The sequence below is a fragment of the Myxocyprinus asiaticus genome, chromosome 41 (assembly GCF_019703515.2).
Source record: "Myxocyprinus asiaticus isolate MX2 ecotype Aquarium Trade chromosome 41, UBuf_Myxa_2, whole genome shotgun sequence".
NCBI lineage: Eukaryota > Metazoa > Chordata > Actinopteri > Cypriniformes > Catostomidae > Myxocyprinus > Myxocyprinus asiaticus.
Window position 1 is genome coordinate 35,223,227 of NC_059384.1, and position 17,291 is coordinate 35,240,517.

Consider the following 17,291-nt stretch of genomic DNA (forward strand, 5'->3'; position numbering starts at 1 on the left):
CACAAAGGACTCATGAATGTTTCAAAAACGACTTGAGTCTTTTAACTATTAATATCTTAAAGGAAGAATTTGTGTTTTATTTGTATGGTTTTATTACATCTGCTTCACATTTCCCCGTGTGTCATGATCGATGGTAGAATTTGTTTATATATTTCTGCGTAAATACCAAAATGTGATAAGAGTCCCATTAAATGTGATGGCACCCGCCGTGCCATTTGTGCTCACATTTGGTTGTGCCCTCAGAAGCAGAAACTTCAGGAAGAACACATTCTCAAAGGTTAGTCACATTAATTAACACACAAAGCTAGCTAATATTTTACTGTTGCAAACATTGGGCAGTGTAGCTACATAGCTCATTACGATCGCCGATGCTTTTATTAATGTTTTTGTATTATATATGCCGCTCAACCCCCCCCCCCCCCCCCCCCCCCCCCCTTCTCTCTGTATGTGTGTGTGTGTGTGTGTGTGAGAGAGAGAGAGAGAGAGATTTGTCCCGTATTCTAGCATCTTGCAATCAGCAGCACATACAGTTTTTTGTGGACTTAAAACAGCTGGCAAGTTTTTGTCAAAATTATACCTAATGATATGGCTGGGCGATAAAATGATATTTATATTTATAAAAACATTTTTAAAAAATTGATATCGATGATAAACTTTTGAGTAATTTTCTATATTTAGCCTATGTTCTACATCTAGAATAGCTGATCGAAACAGGTACGTGTCGCTAAAAATACACGCAGTTTGGCAAAGTAATACACACAACTAGTTAACTGAATCACAGACATGAAATCAGCCTGTTAGGGAGTATAGCTGCCTGATGTCATGGAAACCAATCAGGCCCAGTAGCCATTAGCCATTAGCTAGCTTTCCGGCTAATTTAATATAATTTTGTACCGAACAAGACAGCACTGACAATGCAATACAACAGCTGTCGACTGAACACAACAACTCCGACATCACCATTGCAGTTTATTTATGTACTATTAGTTAAACCTTTTTTTTTTTTTTCATGATCCTTAGCTCTGTCACAGTTAAGAAAGTTTTCTTCTGGTGATGTTTATTGCCGGTTGACAATCCAGTTTATGGTGCATTATCGCCACCTACTGAGCTGGACAGTGAAACGTCAAACGAAAGTCTTTCAGTGGAGTCAAACATCAGCTGAATATGATGAAATTGGCTAAATTTCATCAAAAAGAGGTCACACACCTTATGTAGGATTAAATCCTAAATTGAGTGTACTTTAAAGATAGCTTACCCTGTGGTATGATAATTTACTTGTAAACAAACAAGTTATGTTTAATTCATTCTTGAGGTCTAACAAACATGTGGAATGCAGTTCTGCCCCCATTATTATGAAATGTACAGTATCGTGATAAATACTGATATCAGACGATATGAAAAAAATATTGTGATAATTTTTTTTTTTTTTGTTTTTTTTTGTTTTTTGCCAAATCGCCCAGCCCTACCTAATGATATCGCATTCCATTGCATTGCATATGTCATATTGCATTGCTTGTGTGCGCATTCTGAGCCTTGTTGAACTGACTGTGAGAAAAACTGCAGCACCTTTATTACAAAAAATAAATAAATAAAAACACAGGATAAGTTAATTAAGTCAGGTAGACAAGTTCAGGTAGAATCCTATTACTATCCCAGATTTTTCAAAGATTTTACATTTATAACTTTTAAGTAGAGCATTTTTACATATATTTTTAAAAAATGAAACATTTAGTGACTTGAGACTCGACTCGGACTCGTGACAAAAGACTCAAGACTTGACTCGGACCCCAGGTTAAAGACTCCAGACTTGACTTGGACTACAAATGAAAGACTCATGAACATCTCTGTTCACAACACTTTAGTGTATTGACACAAAACATGGTAAATGTCATCACAAGCACAAGAAAAATTAAAAATGGCTATTTGTGCTTATAAATTCTGAATAGTTTGGCCTAAAATCATGAGACTGGTCTCTTTAGATTCCTTGGGTTAAACTAAGTCGAAAAAAACGCAATTTTACTTTGACATAGAAATATTGGGCGTCGGCCATTTTGAATTTTGTCTTAAATTGCTGTGTATTGTAAATGCATTGGCGTATCATTACAAAATTTGATATGTGTCATTGGTGCCATGTCCTGAAGGTACTCAAAACATTTTGGGACAGTGCCACCTAGTGGCCAAAGATACAATGATATGCTTATAACTTTTGATTAATTTAGCCTATTATCATGAGACTTGTGTTGTTAGCTTGCTTGGGTCTTGCCGAGTACGTTGATACCAAATTTTCCATGGTCGGCCATACTTCCTATTCGCCATTTAATTACATTGAAAACCTACTTTTTCTAACTACTCCTAGACCGTAATTTCGATTCGCACAACATTTGGCATATATCATCTAGAGACACTTGACTGCGAGCATGCAAAAATGAGGCTGTATCTCTTGAATGCTTTGGTGTACTGACATGAAAATTCATATATGGCATTGTGACCAAGACCTTACAATACCACATCAATTTGGTGACAGCGCCATGTCTTTTTTCACCACTCTGCTTTAAATGATCACCGAAATTCTATATTCAATCTAAATGTTTGCCATTGGTGTGCTTGGCCCTGTAATTGCTGCTTTCAGATATATTTATTATCATTGTTGTTTTGGTGCCTGCAATATTGCTCCCAAAGACTGTTTCTCAAACTATTACTCAAACTAAAAATTCCTAACAAAAATAATTGTCCAACTTCTGAGCTGTTTTTGCAATAATTAAAAAAGTCAACCCAGTCACATAGAATGAATGTTACTATACAGTAACTAAACGTTACTAGAGTGTAACGTGCCGTTTTTCTTTAGTTTCCTGGTGAAATTAACAATACAACAAGGCACTACAACAACTGTGTTTTATTCACTTTCACACAAATCAGAAGTACTATGGATGTTTATAAGTTTATACACACTCATTTTTCTTACACCTTGCTATGTTATAATATCGAAACACTTTTACTATAACACATAACTATAAATTGTAATGCTTGTATTACAGACACACTTATATTTACACACTTATTACGGTGTAATGAACTTCCTCTGTAGCTCACCTGATAGAGTGTTGGAGTTTGGACTCAGAGACCGAGCAAGGCCCAGGATGTTTGGAGTGAAAGTAAAGCAAAAGTGCCATAAAAGTGACACGAATTGACATGGTTGCTTCAGTAAATGTGCCTTTCATGTCGAATTTGCTTTTAAAACACTATCAGTTTGGTTTAGGCGTTGGTTAAGGGTAAGGATGTCTGTTTTGTTCATTTCTCATTTAACTTTAAGGACAATATTGGTTAGGTTTAGGCTAGAGTTTTAGGTTAGGTAGGGACATTTTACTCATTAAAACTGCCATTTAATATTTACATTAAAAACCTTATCTGATTAAACCATAATTTCACTTGCTTTTGGTGCCCCTGCAGACATTTCACTGGGAAAATGCAGCTAAACGTGTAATGAAGCACGTAAATTTGGTTTGCAAAAATTTTCCCATTCTTACGTACATTTCATGAGGTCAGGCTGAAAAAATGTCAATAGCCAAAAGATAGAGTTATGAAAGCTAAAATGAATGTGTTACAACAGATTGCAAATAACTGCTCCAGGATCTGATTCTCCAACCGACCGAGGTGAGCACTCTGTGTTCAACAGCCCAGAGCCTTAACATTTCAAATGTTATTAATCACGTACATCACCGTTTCAATTATTGGTTGTTTGCTGTGAAGTCTCATCCATTTGATAGCTCGCCCAATCATCATATAGAGAAGCCTGTCTTCCAGGTGGGAAAAAAAAAAACATTGAAAGTTCAATGTCCAATAAACAATTAGACAATTTTTCCAATGCAAATAGCACTCATGAAGCTCCTATAAACTTCCAGAGATGCACGGCATCCGGGCAAGGACCTAAAATGACGTGTTTGGAGTCTTTTGTCCAATCAACATTGATCTTTTGTACCATTGATTTGAATGGTACAGGTATCTGTCATAGACACCTATTGAACCAAATTTCAAGAGTAAACCCAAATAGTACAAAAGTGTTAGATTTTTGTGATTTACCCTTATCTCTACATTTAATCTCTGCTCCATTTAGCCATCACTAGGCAGTACTGTATGGTCAAAGTAATATATCATTCATTTTATTTGAAGTATTTGCATATTAGTGTTTCATTGTATGAATTAACATACTGAATTTGAGTCACTTGTGGTTTTCTCTCTCTCTCTCTCAGGCATCACGGGACCTTGTGTGCTTGGTGCAGTTTGACAATGTGAACGTGTACTACTGCAAAGAATATAAAATTAAATACAAAGCACCGACAGACCACTGCTTTATTCTCAAGGTATAGTTTTTCATTATGGTAAACCACTCTCATTCTCATATACCATCCAAACAAAACATGAAACAAAATGACTTTGACCACCACTTTCTGCTATTCTGAAACTTTTGGTTTTGTCTTTGACATTGAACTGTATATAAACGCAATCTGGGGTTAAGTAAATCACATCATTACTATAGCAGGTAATGCAAATACCATTAGCAGAAAAATGTTCTTCTATTAGGAGTAGTCATAGACTTGAAAGCAGACATAATGGACATGAAGCTTAGAGCACCAAAAGCTACATTTTCCCTTGAGATAGCAAGTAGGGGTGGGGCAGTGTTGTGACCGGGCCAGAGGCCTGGAGATGACGTTTCTTCAACCCTTCAATATGTTCCATTGGTCCAAGACTACACCCCCAAACTAAACTCCTATTTAATTACTATTGTAGCAAAAATGGCAAGACTAGTCTCAGACCAGCGTTATGGGGAAATCTTAGCTTTTCAAGTAATTTAGCATAATAACAAGGGATCTTTAAGGACTGTAGGCAGTAGGGCATTTATCTGATATCAATGTACCATAAATCTACTCTGTTCCCTTTCATATGTGTCCACTCAAAGACCATTACTCAAGCTGGTAGGTGTAACCCCTAAATCCTTGGTTGTTAAACAAATTGTACAATGATTATTTCAAGGTGTGAGCCTCCTCTATGCCTGTCATGTTAATATATCATAATTACCCAAATGACTACCCTCAAATATAAAAGCATTTGAACTTCCAGAATGCAGGAAGTGGATGGGAAAGCTTTTCCTGTTTAGCTTGCAGAGATGAGGGTCGACATAGAAGGTGAAGATTTCTTGGGTAGCAATGGGCTACATTGTTTAGAGAGATTCATATGTTAGCAACACCGGTTCAGAACAGGTAGCATGTGAAGAGTTTATAAACTTGCTCAAATTCTGCTACAGGACTCTGGCTGCTTAATTTCAGACAAAGTGAAGTAAAGCTTGTCTATGGAGACAGCAGAGGATTCAGCCAAATAACACAATGGCGTTAATTTATTTATTATTGAAATGTTGAATGCATGACCTGCATGAATTCATGCTCATGAGTGGAGAGGATTAACATGTGTCTTAACTTGCAATATTATTAAGGGGCAAAAAAATCTATTTAGGAAACATTGCTATGTCATCAAATGCCAAGTCATTAACAGGGTTTCCATCCATGCATTTTAATGTGAATGTTTAATGTTTTGGGATATCACATTAAAAATGCTGTATGGAAACACCAAGATGTGACTAAAATCTCAAAAATGTGCATAATACACTTATACACTCGCTTGAGGTGGATATTTTTTTATTCAGTAGGAAGAAATGTGCATAAACTTTGATGAAAACACATATACCAAATATATTCCTATAGGATTTATATATACTGTAGATGCATATCAAAAAAGAAATGTGACTTTGCCATTTGTATACATAATTTGCTCAGAGAATATAATCAGTATCACTGCACAGCATCTGAAAGATTGCTCTGGTTATTCTGAAATGCTGGACACAAAGTCTGTCATCAAAATGATTGGCTACTATTACCTCCCAGAACTGTCTGACATGCTTTCGCTCCCAGATGCAGGACTATGCAAAAGTTTTAGGCACTTAAGATGTTTCTCAAATCCTTTTGTCTTAAGATGGTTATTTATATCTTCAGCTTTAGTGTGTCAATAGGAAATATACATTTTAGACTCCCAAACATTCCTTTTGCAAATAGAATAGAATAGAATAGACGAACAGGGAGCCCTGCAGCAGATGGCATGACCCCAACGGAGCCCTCAACTGAACATCGAGTCAGTGTGGGATTACATGAAGAGACAGAATCAACTGAGACAGCCTAAATAGATAGAAAAACTGTGGTGAATTCTCCAAGAAGCTTGGAACATCCTATCTGCCAACAACCAAGAAAAACTGTGTCCAGGTGTACCTAGGGGAATTGGTGCTGTTTTGAAGTTAAAGGTGGTCACAGCAAATATTAATTTAGCTTTTTTATGTTTACTTGACTTAGTATGACATTAATTGATAAATGAAAACTATTTATGGCATTATCTTTGAAGATATCCTCACTATGCAAAATTTTTCACAAGTGGCAAAACTATTTGCGCAGTACTGTATACTTAAAGGCATTTACCACTGAATGCTAATAAACATGAAGTTCATCAGAATGTTTTGTCTGCGCACTCTATACCATAAGTAATTCATTACATTTAATAAAAGAGCCATAGTGGCTTCTGCAATTTCCCCAGAAGTAAACACAGGAAAGTGGGGAGGAAATATTGTTTTATTCACAAACTGTGATATTCATATTTTCTCATAAATTAAATTTGTAACTTGGCTGGAAATATGACTGTCAATCATGAGGTTTTAAACCCAGGTTCTTAACTGTAGTGTGTAATGTAACATAGCCATCTAGACAAACACTGTATTCAAGCAGCTTACTTATAGCTAGCCATGACAAAGACATTTGTTTGTTTGTAACAGCTAAGCACAAGAACATTACATGTCATCCAGTCATATCCTTAATATCCATCTGGAAATATAAAGCTGTGTGTCTTTAGCATAACAATGAAAGTGAATTGCATGCTACTTAAATATTCTACCTAGTATGGGCACATAAAGGAGATTGACAGAGGACCTAAGAGTGAGCCTTGTGGCACTCCACTGCCACTTTATCTGTATTAGGTCAGTTCCTTTTTAAACATAAGGTGCTAGCAGTCTGGCAAAGATAACTAAACCAGGCTAGAGCCAGTCTAAAAATGCTAACATGTTATTCAAGCCTTTCTTAAAGTTATTTTACAATCTATAGTGTTTAACACAGTGCTAAGGTCTAGTACAACAATCATAGAAAGTCTGGAACTTTTTGTTTTTAACACATTTTATTTCTAGTGATCTCAATTTTTTTCACTTAAGTCATAACTAATATACTTTAATGGAATTTGTATTTGTGCCAATGCATTGTTCCTGGTCAGACAAGTCACTGTACTAAACAAAACCCAGGGATTATTCTGGTTGTTTTCAAGTCTTTTAAAATGTGCAGACTATGCAGTTGTTAGAACCTGTCTAGAATTAAAGTATTTCCACAGAATTTGAAATACCTCAAACTTTCATATTTTCAGTGTACACTTCTATTTAATTATATTAGTTCAGTTAAAGAATTAGTTTATGGAAAAGTGAAAACTCTGTCATTCTTTACTCAGCCTTATGTCATTTGAAACCCATATGATTTTTTATTTATTTTTTCTTCCATAGAACATTCCATGGTGCTTCACAATCGAACACAATGGTACTTTTTATGGTACCAATTACGTACTTTTATGTTTTTGGTCTTTTTAGAGCATGACCTTCAAGGGAACACAGACATGTTAAGTGATATAAACAGTGAAACATCTCATTACTGTTTTAATAATATTAGCACTCTTGGACGCAAATTGTCCAATCAGATTAGTGGACCATGTTCCATGTAATAAATATAATAAAAATAAACAATTCTTCTGCCAAGTAGTATTGTTCAACTCTAGTCTGTTTGCAGTTTCCACCAACACAGAAACTTGGCACATTACATAGAATGTGCAGTCACAGGTGTGCTCTTATAATTATTTTCATACGCAGCTCATCCAGTCAGAATTTAGAGTCTGAACTATCAGTTTTATTATAGCTATATTACTAATATCAACCCCCTTATACACAATCAGATCCAATGTATGATTATGGCAATAAGTGTATATTGCATAAATTGAAAATATTGCAATATGCCATATTTTTTCGTCTATCATATTCAAGTGCAATATTCAGTTTGAAAGAAAAAATAAATAAAATAAATGCCAATAGAAGTGAGTTTGAAGACAAATTTGTGATTTTTGTGTGCCATCTTCTGTCTCTACTATGTTAAATGTTGTTGTTTATGCAGTTAAACAACATCAGTAAAAAGCTTGTCTCTACATGTCTCTTAAACTTAAGTCAACAAAACAGTGTCATGGTGATATGCATAAAACTATAGAACAATACTTAGCGATTAAATAATGAAAAATACTGAATTTTTACTGTTCTAGGTGTATTGGCTTTCTCATCTGTTAATACATTTATAGCAGTAAAGGTTTACACAAGTTGCTTTATGCTTATTGTGATATGTTTTCAGCATCCTCAAATCCAAAAAGAATCACAATACATCAAGTATCTGTGTTGTGATGACGAGTGGTCCATGACCCTTTGGGTAACTGGGATACGTGTCGCAAAGGTGAGCCAAAACCAAGCAATAATTTACAAACCCTACTTCTTTTGCAAAATATGGGTGATATTTATGAAGTAGATGTTGATTCTATAATAAAAACACTGATAGCACATTACAAAGTCTGAAGAAGCAAAATTATGCACCAAAATTTGTAATTTACTGTGGTTAATTTGAGCTGTGTTGTGTTGGATTCTGTTATGAGCTCTTTACTCTTTTGTTTGTTTTGTTTTAATAAAAAAAAAAAAAATTATTGCTTATTTAGTATGGTAAGCAGTTATATGATAACTACAAGGCCGCTGTGAGGAAAGCCGCGGGTTCTGCAACCTGGACTAATCGCACCATCCAGGGAAGTCCATCCATATCCAATGCATCAACACCATCCCCCACACCTAAAGGTAAAGTCAATGGAGATCGATAAATATTAGTATATCATAAAGTTGTAACTTGCATCTTTGTTATAACAACATAGTAGATAAATTTGAGGAAATTTAGAAAAGGTTGTGTTTATTTTACAGCTAAAGCTGCAAATGGACACGTTTCTCAGCCCCCAATGGAGACCAAGGTACAAAACCTCTGAATCTATCAGCTGTCTTAGAGGCCTTTCACACTGGCAGTTTAGTACAATCAGAGTATGGTTTGCATGAAAAATGTGTAATATGAAAGCTGTTTTGCGGACCGGGGAGCAGACCATGGTACCAAACTACCTGTAGAAGGTGGTCTGAGTTTGGTTGTAATGGAACTGTGGCACGGTTCGCATGAGTGGTAGCACAACCTATACTTGGGTTTGCGCTTGTTCAGGAAGTTGCGCATGCAGTTTTGCCGATTTTAGAATAACGGCATCATTATCTGCACAAAAACACATACAGGCAAACGTGCACCATGAGTAACAGGGAAACGTAAGCAGGGCTGCTATTACATTGCTCGCAACCAGCTTTCTCCACAAAAAAAGAGTGTTTGTGAACAGCAGATTTACAGTTGTTACCTTCTCCTGGACATGCACATGAGTGTTGTTTACTCTGGTGTGCATAATGGCATAAAATTAATAAAAAAACACACAAATACAGCAATGTTTTGTTATCCATCATTGGAAATAATGTGCGTTTGTGATGATACCGGTTGTCACACTTCAATTCAGACTGCAGCAAACACATCCAGTATGAAAACCACCTTAAATTATCACCTCACACAGAACACAATCTGGGGCCATTAAGCAACCACCTAGCAACTACTCAGAATACCACAGCAACCGCAAAGCAACACACTTAAATACATCCAAAACACCTTAGCAACCACCTAGCAACACCCTAACAAGCACCCAGAACACCTTAGCAACCGTATCACAACGTGATAAAAACCACTCATGCAACTTTTGCATAGGCAAATACCTAAACTCTAGCTTTATGTATTTCTAGAGTTGTTTTCATTTGCTTCCAAAATTTTAGGTCTTTAAACTTAGTATTTTTTTCCTTATTAAAAAAGCTTAACTCCTAAAGACATGAATTGTAATTTTGCAATATATGTAGGAAATCATGAACACACATTCAAATGAAGACACCAGTCATTTCAGTAACCTTATAAAAGCTCTTTTATTCTACATGGAGAGGGTCCGCACATGGAGGCTGCTATGTTAGAATCACATGACCAGCAGAATACTACACGCTTAATCTCATTAACCATCCTGTTATTTGATACTTTCACTCATTGATTAAAGTAATCATGGCTGACTGTGAATGTAGAAATTTAGTAATGGAATCTGAAACTGAAAACTATTGATTTTAAATGATGCTGCATCCAAGCCACTAGGTGTCAGTGTAAGTAAAAGATGACATAAAGACAAAAGTTACTGAGTGAACCTTTAAATTATTTCTGCGTGTTTTGGTGGAACATGACTGTACAGTTTATTTTTGTTGCTGTAATACACAGCTAAAAACATTTTCAAAAGAATCACAAAGTGAAATATGATATTTGTAAGTCCTGCTGGAAAAGCATGCTAAACAAATAATCAGAAATATAAATTAACGACTATTAATGATTAAATGTTGTACATAATCGCAAAGGGGAGAATCTCAGCTTTCTAATGACACCTAGATTGAGCTTCTTGTCTACTCAGAATAAATGGGGTAGTGCGTGAACTGAAAATTAGACTGAATGTCTATGTTCATGCTTACAAAATTAGGACAACACATTTTTTTTTTATTATTCAAAAAAAAAAAAAAAAAAAAAGACCAATTAGTCCACATTATGTGTAAATGGTGAGCTTTTAAATTTGAGTTTGAAAAATTGCTGGCGGCAGCCCAAAAATGCTCCAGAGTTGAAGTGGTTAAGTCACACTAAAAAAATGTAGGAAAGTAATTTATTGCATAACAAAATATCAAAGCAAGTGGCATGAAATGCTGCTAGAGCTTTTATCAAAACTAACTTCACATTTCTGAGCCATTTTATGCAATGACTTTTAACCAGCCGGTGTCAAGGTGATGTTTAATGGCTGTATGAAGTCAGTTCACAGGTTCATTGCATTAACTATGGGCATGTTCCACTAACATTCAACAATCAGAAAGTGTCCAAAATCTTTTGTCTTATTTTCAAACATTAGGCTAAATCTATAGTTCCCTATCTGTCACTCACTCAACGTTGTGTCAATGTAGTGACACTAGGGGTCACTCTTGGGAGCCCCACACACCTCTGATCTTTGAGAAAAGACCAATGGGAATTGGAGAGTGGAATTTGCATGCCACTCCCCTGGACATACGGGTATAAAAGGACCTGGCTCGCAACCACTCATCTTCCACAACCACTTCATTCACCTCATTTTCTTCTACTAAAAGAGTGGCACTTACAGGAGCATCTTTTTAAAGATGCCTTTCCGTTTATGTATAATTCCTGGTTGTGGTCGTTACCTCTCCGCTTCTGACGGCCACGATCGCTGCCTGACGTGTTTGGGCGCTGCCAAAAACGCAAGAACATGACTATGGCAACGTTGCCGTCGTGGCTTTCTTTCGTAAGAGGGAAAGCCACCCCAGCGGCTCCCCGCTTCGGTCCTTCTACCTACGGGTATGAGTCCGCATCAGCTAGCACTGGGGGTGATTTGGGGACCTCAATGGGAGCACCTCCGCCGGGAAACCCCCCACGGACATCCTATTCCCCAGCACGCTCTACCCCAGTCAGGTTCTGGGATGAGACTGCCGGCTCATCTCAGGGAGAGTTTGCGCTCTCATTCGGAGCTCGTGAAGAGGATGAGCTGTCGATCGCAGCATCGGAGAGCGATGTCCAGTCCAACGCTGAGGCTTCAGCTGATCTTCCACCTTCAGGTATGGTTGCCCAGTTGCAGGCCGACGCGGAGCTGATGGACAAGCTTGCCCAGGCAGCTGCTAGCGTCGGGCTGGAGCGGAATCCTCCACTCTCCCCTGAACCCTTGTGGCTCGATGATTGGTTCCTGGGCCCAGAGCGCCGCTCACGGCCACGCCTCGCCCCGGTCCCTTTCTTCCTGGAGGTGCATGAGGAGCTGACGAGGTCATGGAGGGCACCTTTCACTGCCCGATCCCAGTCTTTCAGCTCCCCCGCTCTCACTACTCTCGATAGTGGGGCTGCCAGGGGGTATTCGGTGATTCCCCAGGTGGATAAGGCGATTGCGGTGCACCTGTGCCTGCAGAGCGCCGCCTCCACCCTACACGCCATGGCTATCCTGCAAGTACACCAAGCCAAGGCGCTAAAAGAACTGCACGAGGGTAGTTCTGACCCGGGATTGATGCAGGAGCTGCACTCGGCAACCGACCTCGCTCTCCGGGCGACGAAGGTCCCGGCACGGTCTCTCGGGCAGGCGATGTCCACCCTGGTGGTCCAGGAGCACCACCTTTGGCTCAACCTGGTCGAGATGAGGGAGGCTGACAAGGCACGGTTCCTTGACGCCCCCATCTCCCAGGTGGTCCAGCTGATTTGGAGCTGATTCGTTCAAGCGCAGGTAGACCTGATCACTTCCCAGGAATCCTCCCACTGCCCGCTATGGTAAGCCCTGACTGAGGCCCCCCTCAGTACAGATGCGCTGGCACACAGCTGGCCCCTGGGACTACGCAAGTATGCGTTTCCCCCAGTGAGGGGAAGGATGAGGAGCAGGTCGTCCTAGTAGAATCCTACTGGCCCACCTATACTTGGTTCTCGGACCTCACGCTCCTCGCGACAGCCCCCCCCCCCAGGGGAATTCCCCTGAGGAAGGACCTTCTTTCTCAGGGACAGGGCACCATCTAGCACCAGTGACCAGACCTCTGGAATCTCCACGTATGGCCCCTGGATGGGACGTGGAAAACCTAAGTGGCCTACCACCCGCAGTGGTAGACACAATTACTCAGGCTAGGGCCCTCTCTACGAGGCACCTGTATGCCTTGAAGTGGCATCTGTTCGCTAAGTGGTGTTCTTACCGACGTGAGGACCCCCAGAGATGCGCAGTTGGATTGGTGCTTTCCTTCCTGCAGGAGAGGCTAGAGGGGCGGCTGTCCCCCTCCACCTTGAAGGTGTATGTAGCCGCTATATTGGCACATCATGATGCAGTAGACGGTAAGTATTTGGGGAAGCACAACTTGATCATAAGGTTCCTGAGAGGTGCTAAGAGGTTGAATCCCCCCAGGCCGTGCCTCATCCCCTCGTGGGCCCCTGGAGTCAGTTGAACTAAAAGCACTCTCCTTGAAGACTGCCCTCCTGACTGTGCTCACATTCATCAAGAGGGTAGGGGACCTGTAGGCCTTCTCTGTCAGTGAAACATGCCTGGAATTCGGTCCGAGCTACTTTCACGTGATCCTGAGACCCCGACCGGGCTATGTGCCCAAGGTTCCCACAACCCCATTTAGGGATCAGGTGGTGAACCTGCAAGCGCTGCCCCAGGAGGAGGCAGACCCAGCCTTGGCATTGCTGTGTCTGGTGCATGCTTTGCACATCTATTTGGATCGCACGCAGAGCTTTAGAAGCTCCGAGCAGCTCTTTGTCTGCTTTGGCGGACAACGGAAAGGGAGCGCTGTCTCCAAACAGAGGATTGCCCACTGGGTCATTGACGCCATCGCAATGGCATATCACGCCCAGGACGTGCCTTCCCCCTTGGGGCTGCGAGCCCACTCTACTAGGAGTGTGGCGGCCTCCTGGGCCCTGACCAATGACGCCTCTTTAGCAGACATCTGCAGAGCAGCAGGCTGGGCAACACCTTTGCAAGGTTTTACAATCTCCGGGTTGAGGCAGTCTTGTCCCGTGTGTTGTCAGGTACGAGCAGGTAAGTTCCAGGACAGCTGGCCGGGTGTACCGCTTGCGCATAGTGCCTTTCCCCTCCCCGAGGTGAAGACGTGCGCTTTAACTCCCAGTCGTATTCACAAAGTTGTGGACCCTGGATGACTTCCTCCTTATTCCTGTGGCAGGTGGGTTTGTGGAGAAACTCGCTGCCAGCACAGTACGTGTGCTAACTAGACCCTGTACTGGGGTAGGTGCTCCACATGCACTGGTTCCCCGTAGGTAACCCCGTGTGATGTATCTTCCGCTAAATGGTTTCCCTGTTGGTAAACTGTGTCTTCCTTGTCACCTGGTCACCGTGTCTGTAGAGCTCCTCCTGGTAGGACCTACCACGGGATTTCTCCACATGACATACTTCCGACAAAACTCGGTAAGACCATGTGACGTATTTCATCTCAAATTACCCCCCCCCCCCCCTTCGGGCGGGGTGTGGTCTCTGCAGTGTCTTCCCCTTGGGAGTGACACCCCCCGACACTGACACTTATGGCCCCCAGTCGGTTAATGATTTCCACTCTTTTTGGGGAGAAAAAGGAGAAGAGGCCACGGCTGGGCTAGACTGTCCCCATTTTTTGGGCAGTCGACTTGTTTCCGAGGTACAGGGGACAGTTCGATGCTCGTAGGAGCAATGGGGGAGGTTACGTGATGGCCTGGTGTGCTGGCTACGAGGCACACAGCGGTCTGCCCATCTCGCACTGCCAGTGAATGTAACATAGTTCAGTCCTTGTGGAGTTTCGTATAGGGACCCCTAGTGTCACTACATCGACACAATGTCAAGTGAGTGACAGATAGGGAACATCTTGGTTACTTTCGTAACCTCCGTTCCCTGATGGAGGGAATGAGACGTTGTGTCCCTCTTGCCACAACACTGAACTACCCACTGACATAGCCAGGACCTTGTCTCGGCTCCTCAGCAAAAAAACCTGAATGAGAGGTTGCGATCCAGCTCCTTTTATACCCGTATGTCCGGGGGAGTGGTATGCAAATTTCACTCGCCAATTCCCATTGGCCTTTTCTCAAAGATCAGAGGTGTTTGGGGCTCCCAAGAGTGACCCCTAGCGTCACTACATCGACACAACATCTTGTTCCCTCCATCAGGGAACAGAGGTTACAAAAGTAACCAAGACATTTTATAAATTCCAGCCAAACAAACTTCCTTACATTATTTGTTTGAATGTGTGCTTGTGCTACATTTCTTTCTAATAAATGATGCATGCTTTTATATTTGGTTTTCTAATGCAATGGCATTTAGACAAGCATAGCTTAAAGGAAAAGATCACCCAAAAATAAAAATGAGTCATCATTTACTAAATATATTTTTAAGTCTTCAAATACTTTTGGAGCTGCTGTACTGAATTGTGGAACAATTCAGAAAGTTGTTTTCAATTACTTCTAAAATCATCATTTATTTGGAGCATGTTAGAATGACACCCTTGATTTGTTTTTGAAGGGTTCAGGCAACCAAACATTGTTTCCACCACCTCCAGCTTCAATGGAAAACCTGCCGCCTCCGCCCCCAGACCCTGTGTTTCTTCCTCCACCCCCTCCTACTCTTCCCACCACAACCAAAGGTAACAAGTTCCCTCCTCCACCTCAGTTTCCACAGTCCTCCTTCCCTCCTCCACCCATGGATGACTTGCCCCCTCCACCACCTCCTCCAGAAGACGTTGAGCTCCCCCCTAACTTTCTGCCTCCTCCACCACCTAGTTTTGTATCTTGTGGTGGAGGATCTCTCCCTCCACCTCCTCCAGACCCTTTGTCCTACCTTGCACCCCCACCTCCACCCCTCCAAAACTTTGCATCAGTGGGAGGAGGACCTCCACCTCCACCTCCACCTCCACCACCGGCTCCTGCATCACCTGCTGCCAACCATCCCCCTGGCTCCATCAGGAAAGTGGCTCCACCTCCACCAAGGAGAAGTACAGCACAACTATCAACGCCCTCTGGTGGCGACTTAATGTCAGAACTGATGTCAGCCATGCAGAAAAAGCGCAGTCAACCATGAACTTGAAAAGAGATATAGCTAATTAACTTTGGCAGCCTCATTCCAATAATAAATAACCAAAGTTTTTTGGTGTGAAAAGTTCTGGATGTGACATACTTTTACTGTTGTTCAAGATGTTTGTATTACACCTCTAAACTAAATATGTGTAAATATGTTTTTTCTTACATGTCCAGTTAGGTTATATACTAAAAATATAACACCATTTCCTAACCAGGCGCTACACAACAAGTTTACCGCAAGGGATTTTTTTGTCTGTCCACAAAAAAAGCAAGTATGATGCATGATGCGGCACAGCCCCAGCCAGTCAGAACATACTGTAAATCATGTGTAATATGCATTTATGTGATGCAGAATTTTGTACCAATGAGATTTCAGAGTGGATGGGGCTACCTTAGCGCAAAGCTGCAGAAATAGGAACCAAGCGATCAACGAACTATTCGCAGCTGTCGTTTGTTGCGGCCATGTCTGTTTAGGACAAAAACTCAGATTAACAGCTTTTATAAAGAGAAAGCTTTTATCGTTTGTCACTTTATCGTGTCGAGCCTGGCTACGCTGTATCATCAACATTTTTTAGCACTGGTAATGAAATGTCATGAAAATAAAATAATTAATTGTTTGATACAGATTTCTGCTTGCTTTTCTGTTCCCCTTTTTTACAGTTGGATAGACAGAATAGGAATATCTTGTGCTCAATACAAGTTAAGCAGAACCTCATGCATTTTGAGGCAGTCAAATATCGATATAATGCGCGATACCAGTAAGACAGTATGTTAGCTTCCTCATCTAACTCAAAGCAAAATCTCAACATAAAAAATAAATAAACTGTGCTAAGACCTAGACACCCTGGCAACTGTAGCAAAACTTGAAATGTCACTCTACCAACCAGAGCCTCTTTGACAACTGCATGAGGATAAAGATCAGCAATTACTATATAAAACATTTGTCAACCGTTATATATATATATATATATATATATATATATATATATATATATATATATATATATATATATTAAAGTAATTATTTTCATGTCTGTAATTGGTGTAATATTGGGTAATTGTTAAGATCACAAGGACTATTATACCTATATTTTGCATAATATTTCCCCACGTTAAATATATATTGAAATATATCAACAGAAAGATATTGCATATAATCATAAGTTTGAACTGGGCCCTGACAACCATATTCTTGGTAGGCTATACTACCTCCATTACTAAGAAATATAATACAGCAATACACTTTCAGAGTTACTAGAATTACAGCCTTAAAGGTGCAGTATGTAAGATTTTGAAACCTTTGTTATTAATGACCAGGGTTGGGAGGGTTACTTTTGAAATGTATTCTACTACAGATTACAGAATACATGCTGTAAAATGTAATTTGTAATGTATTCCGTTAGATTACTCAAG

The 17,291-nt window shown here is 40.4% G+C and overlaps 1 protein-coding gene across 2 annotated transcripts in view; it reads left to right on the forward strand.

The window, feature by feature from the left end:
• The window catches only part of LOC127431850 (amyloid beta A4 precursor protein-binding family B member 1-interacting protein-like), a 48,687-nt gene extending 32,189 nt beyond the window's left edge, over window positions 1–16,498 (forward strand). For both annotated transcript variants that reach the window (XM_051682459.1, XM_051682460.1), the window contains exons 10-14: window positions 4,248–4,358; window positions 8,520–8,618; window positions 8,875–9,007; window positions 9,128–9,174; window positions 15,325–16,498. In XM_051682459.1, coding sequence (XP_051538419.1) covers window positions 4,248–4,358; window positions 8,520–8,618; window positions 8,875–9,007; window positions 9,128–9,174; window positions 15,325–15,879 — 945 coding nt within the window. In that variant the 3' untranslated portion in view covers window positions 15,880–16,498. The remainder of the gene's footprint in view (window positions 1–4,247; window positions 4,359–8,519; window positions 8,619–8,874; window positions 9,008–9,127; window positions 9,175–15,324) is intronic.
• The last annotated feature ends 793 nt before the right edge of the window (window positions 16,499–17,291 follow it).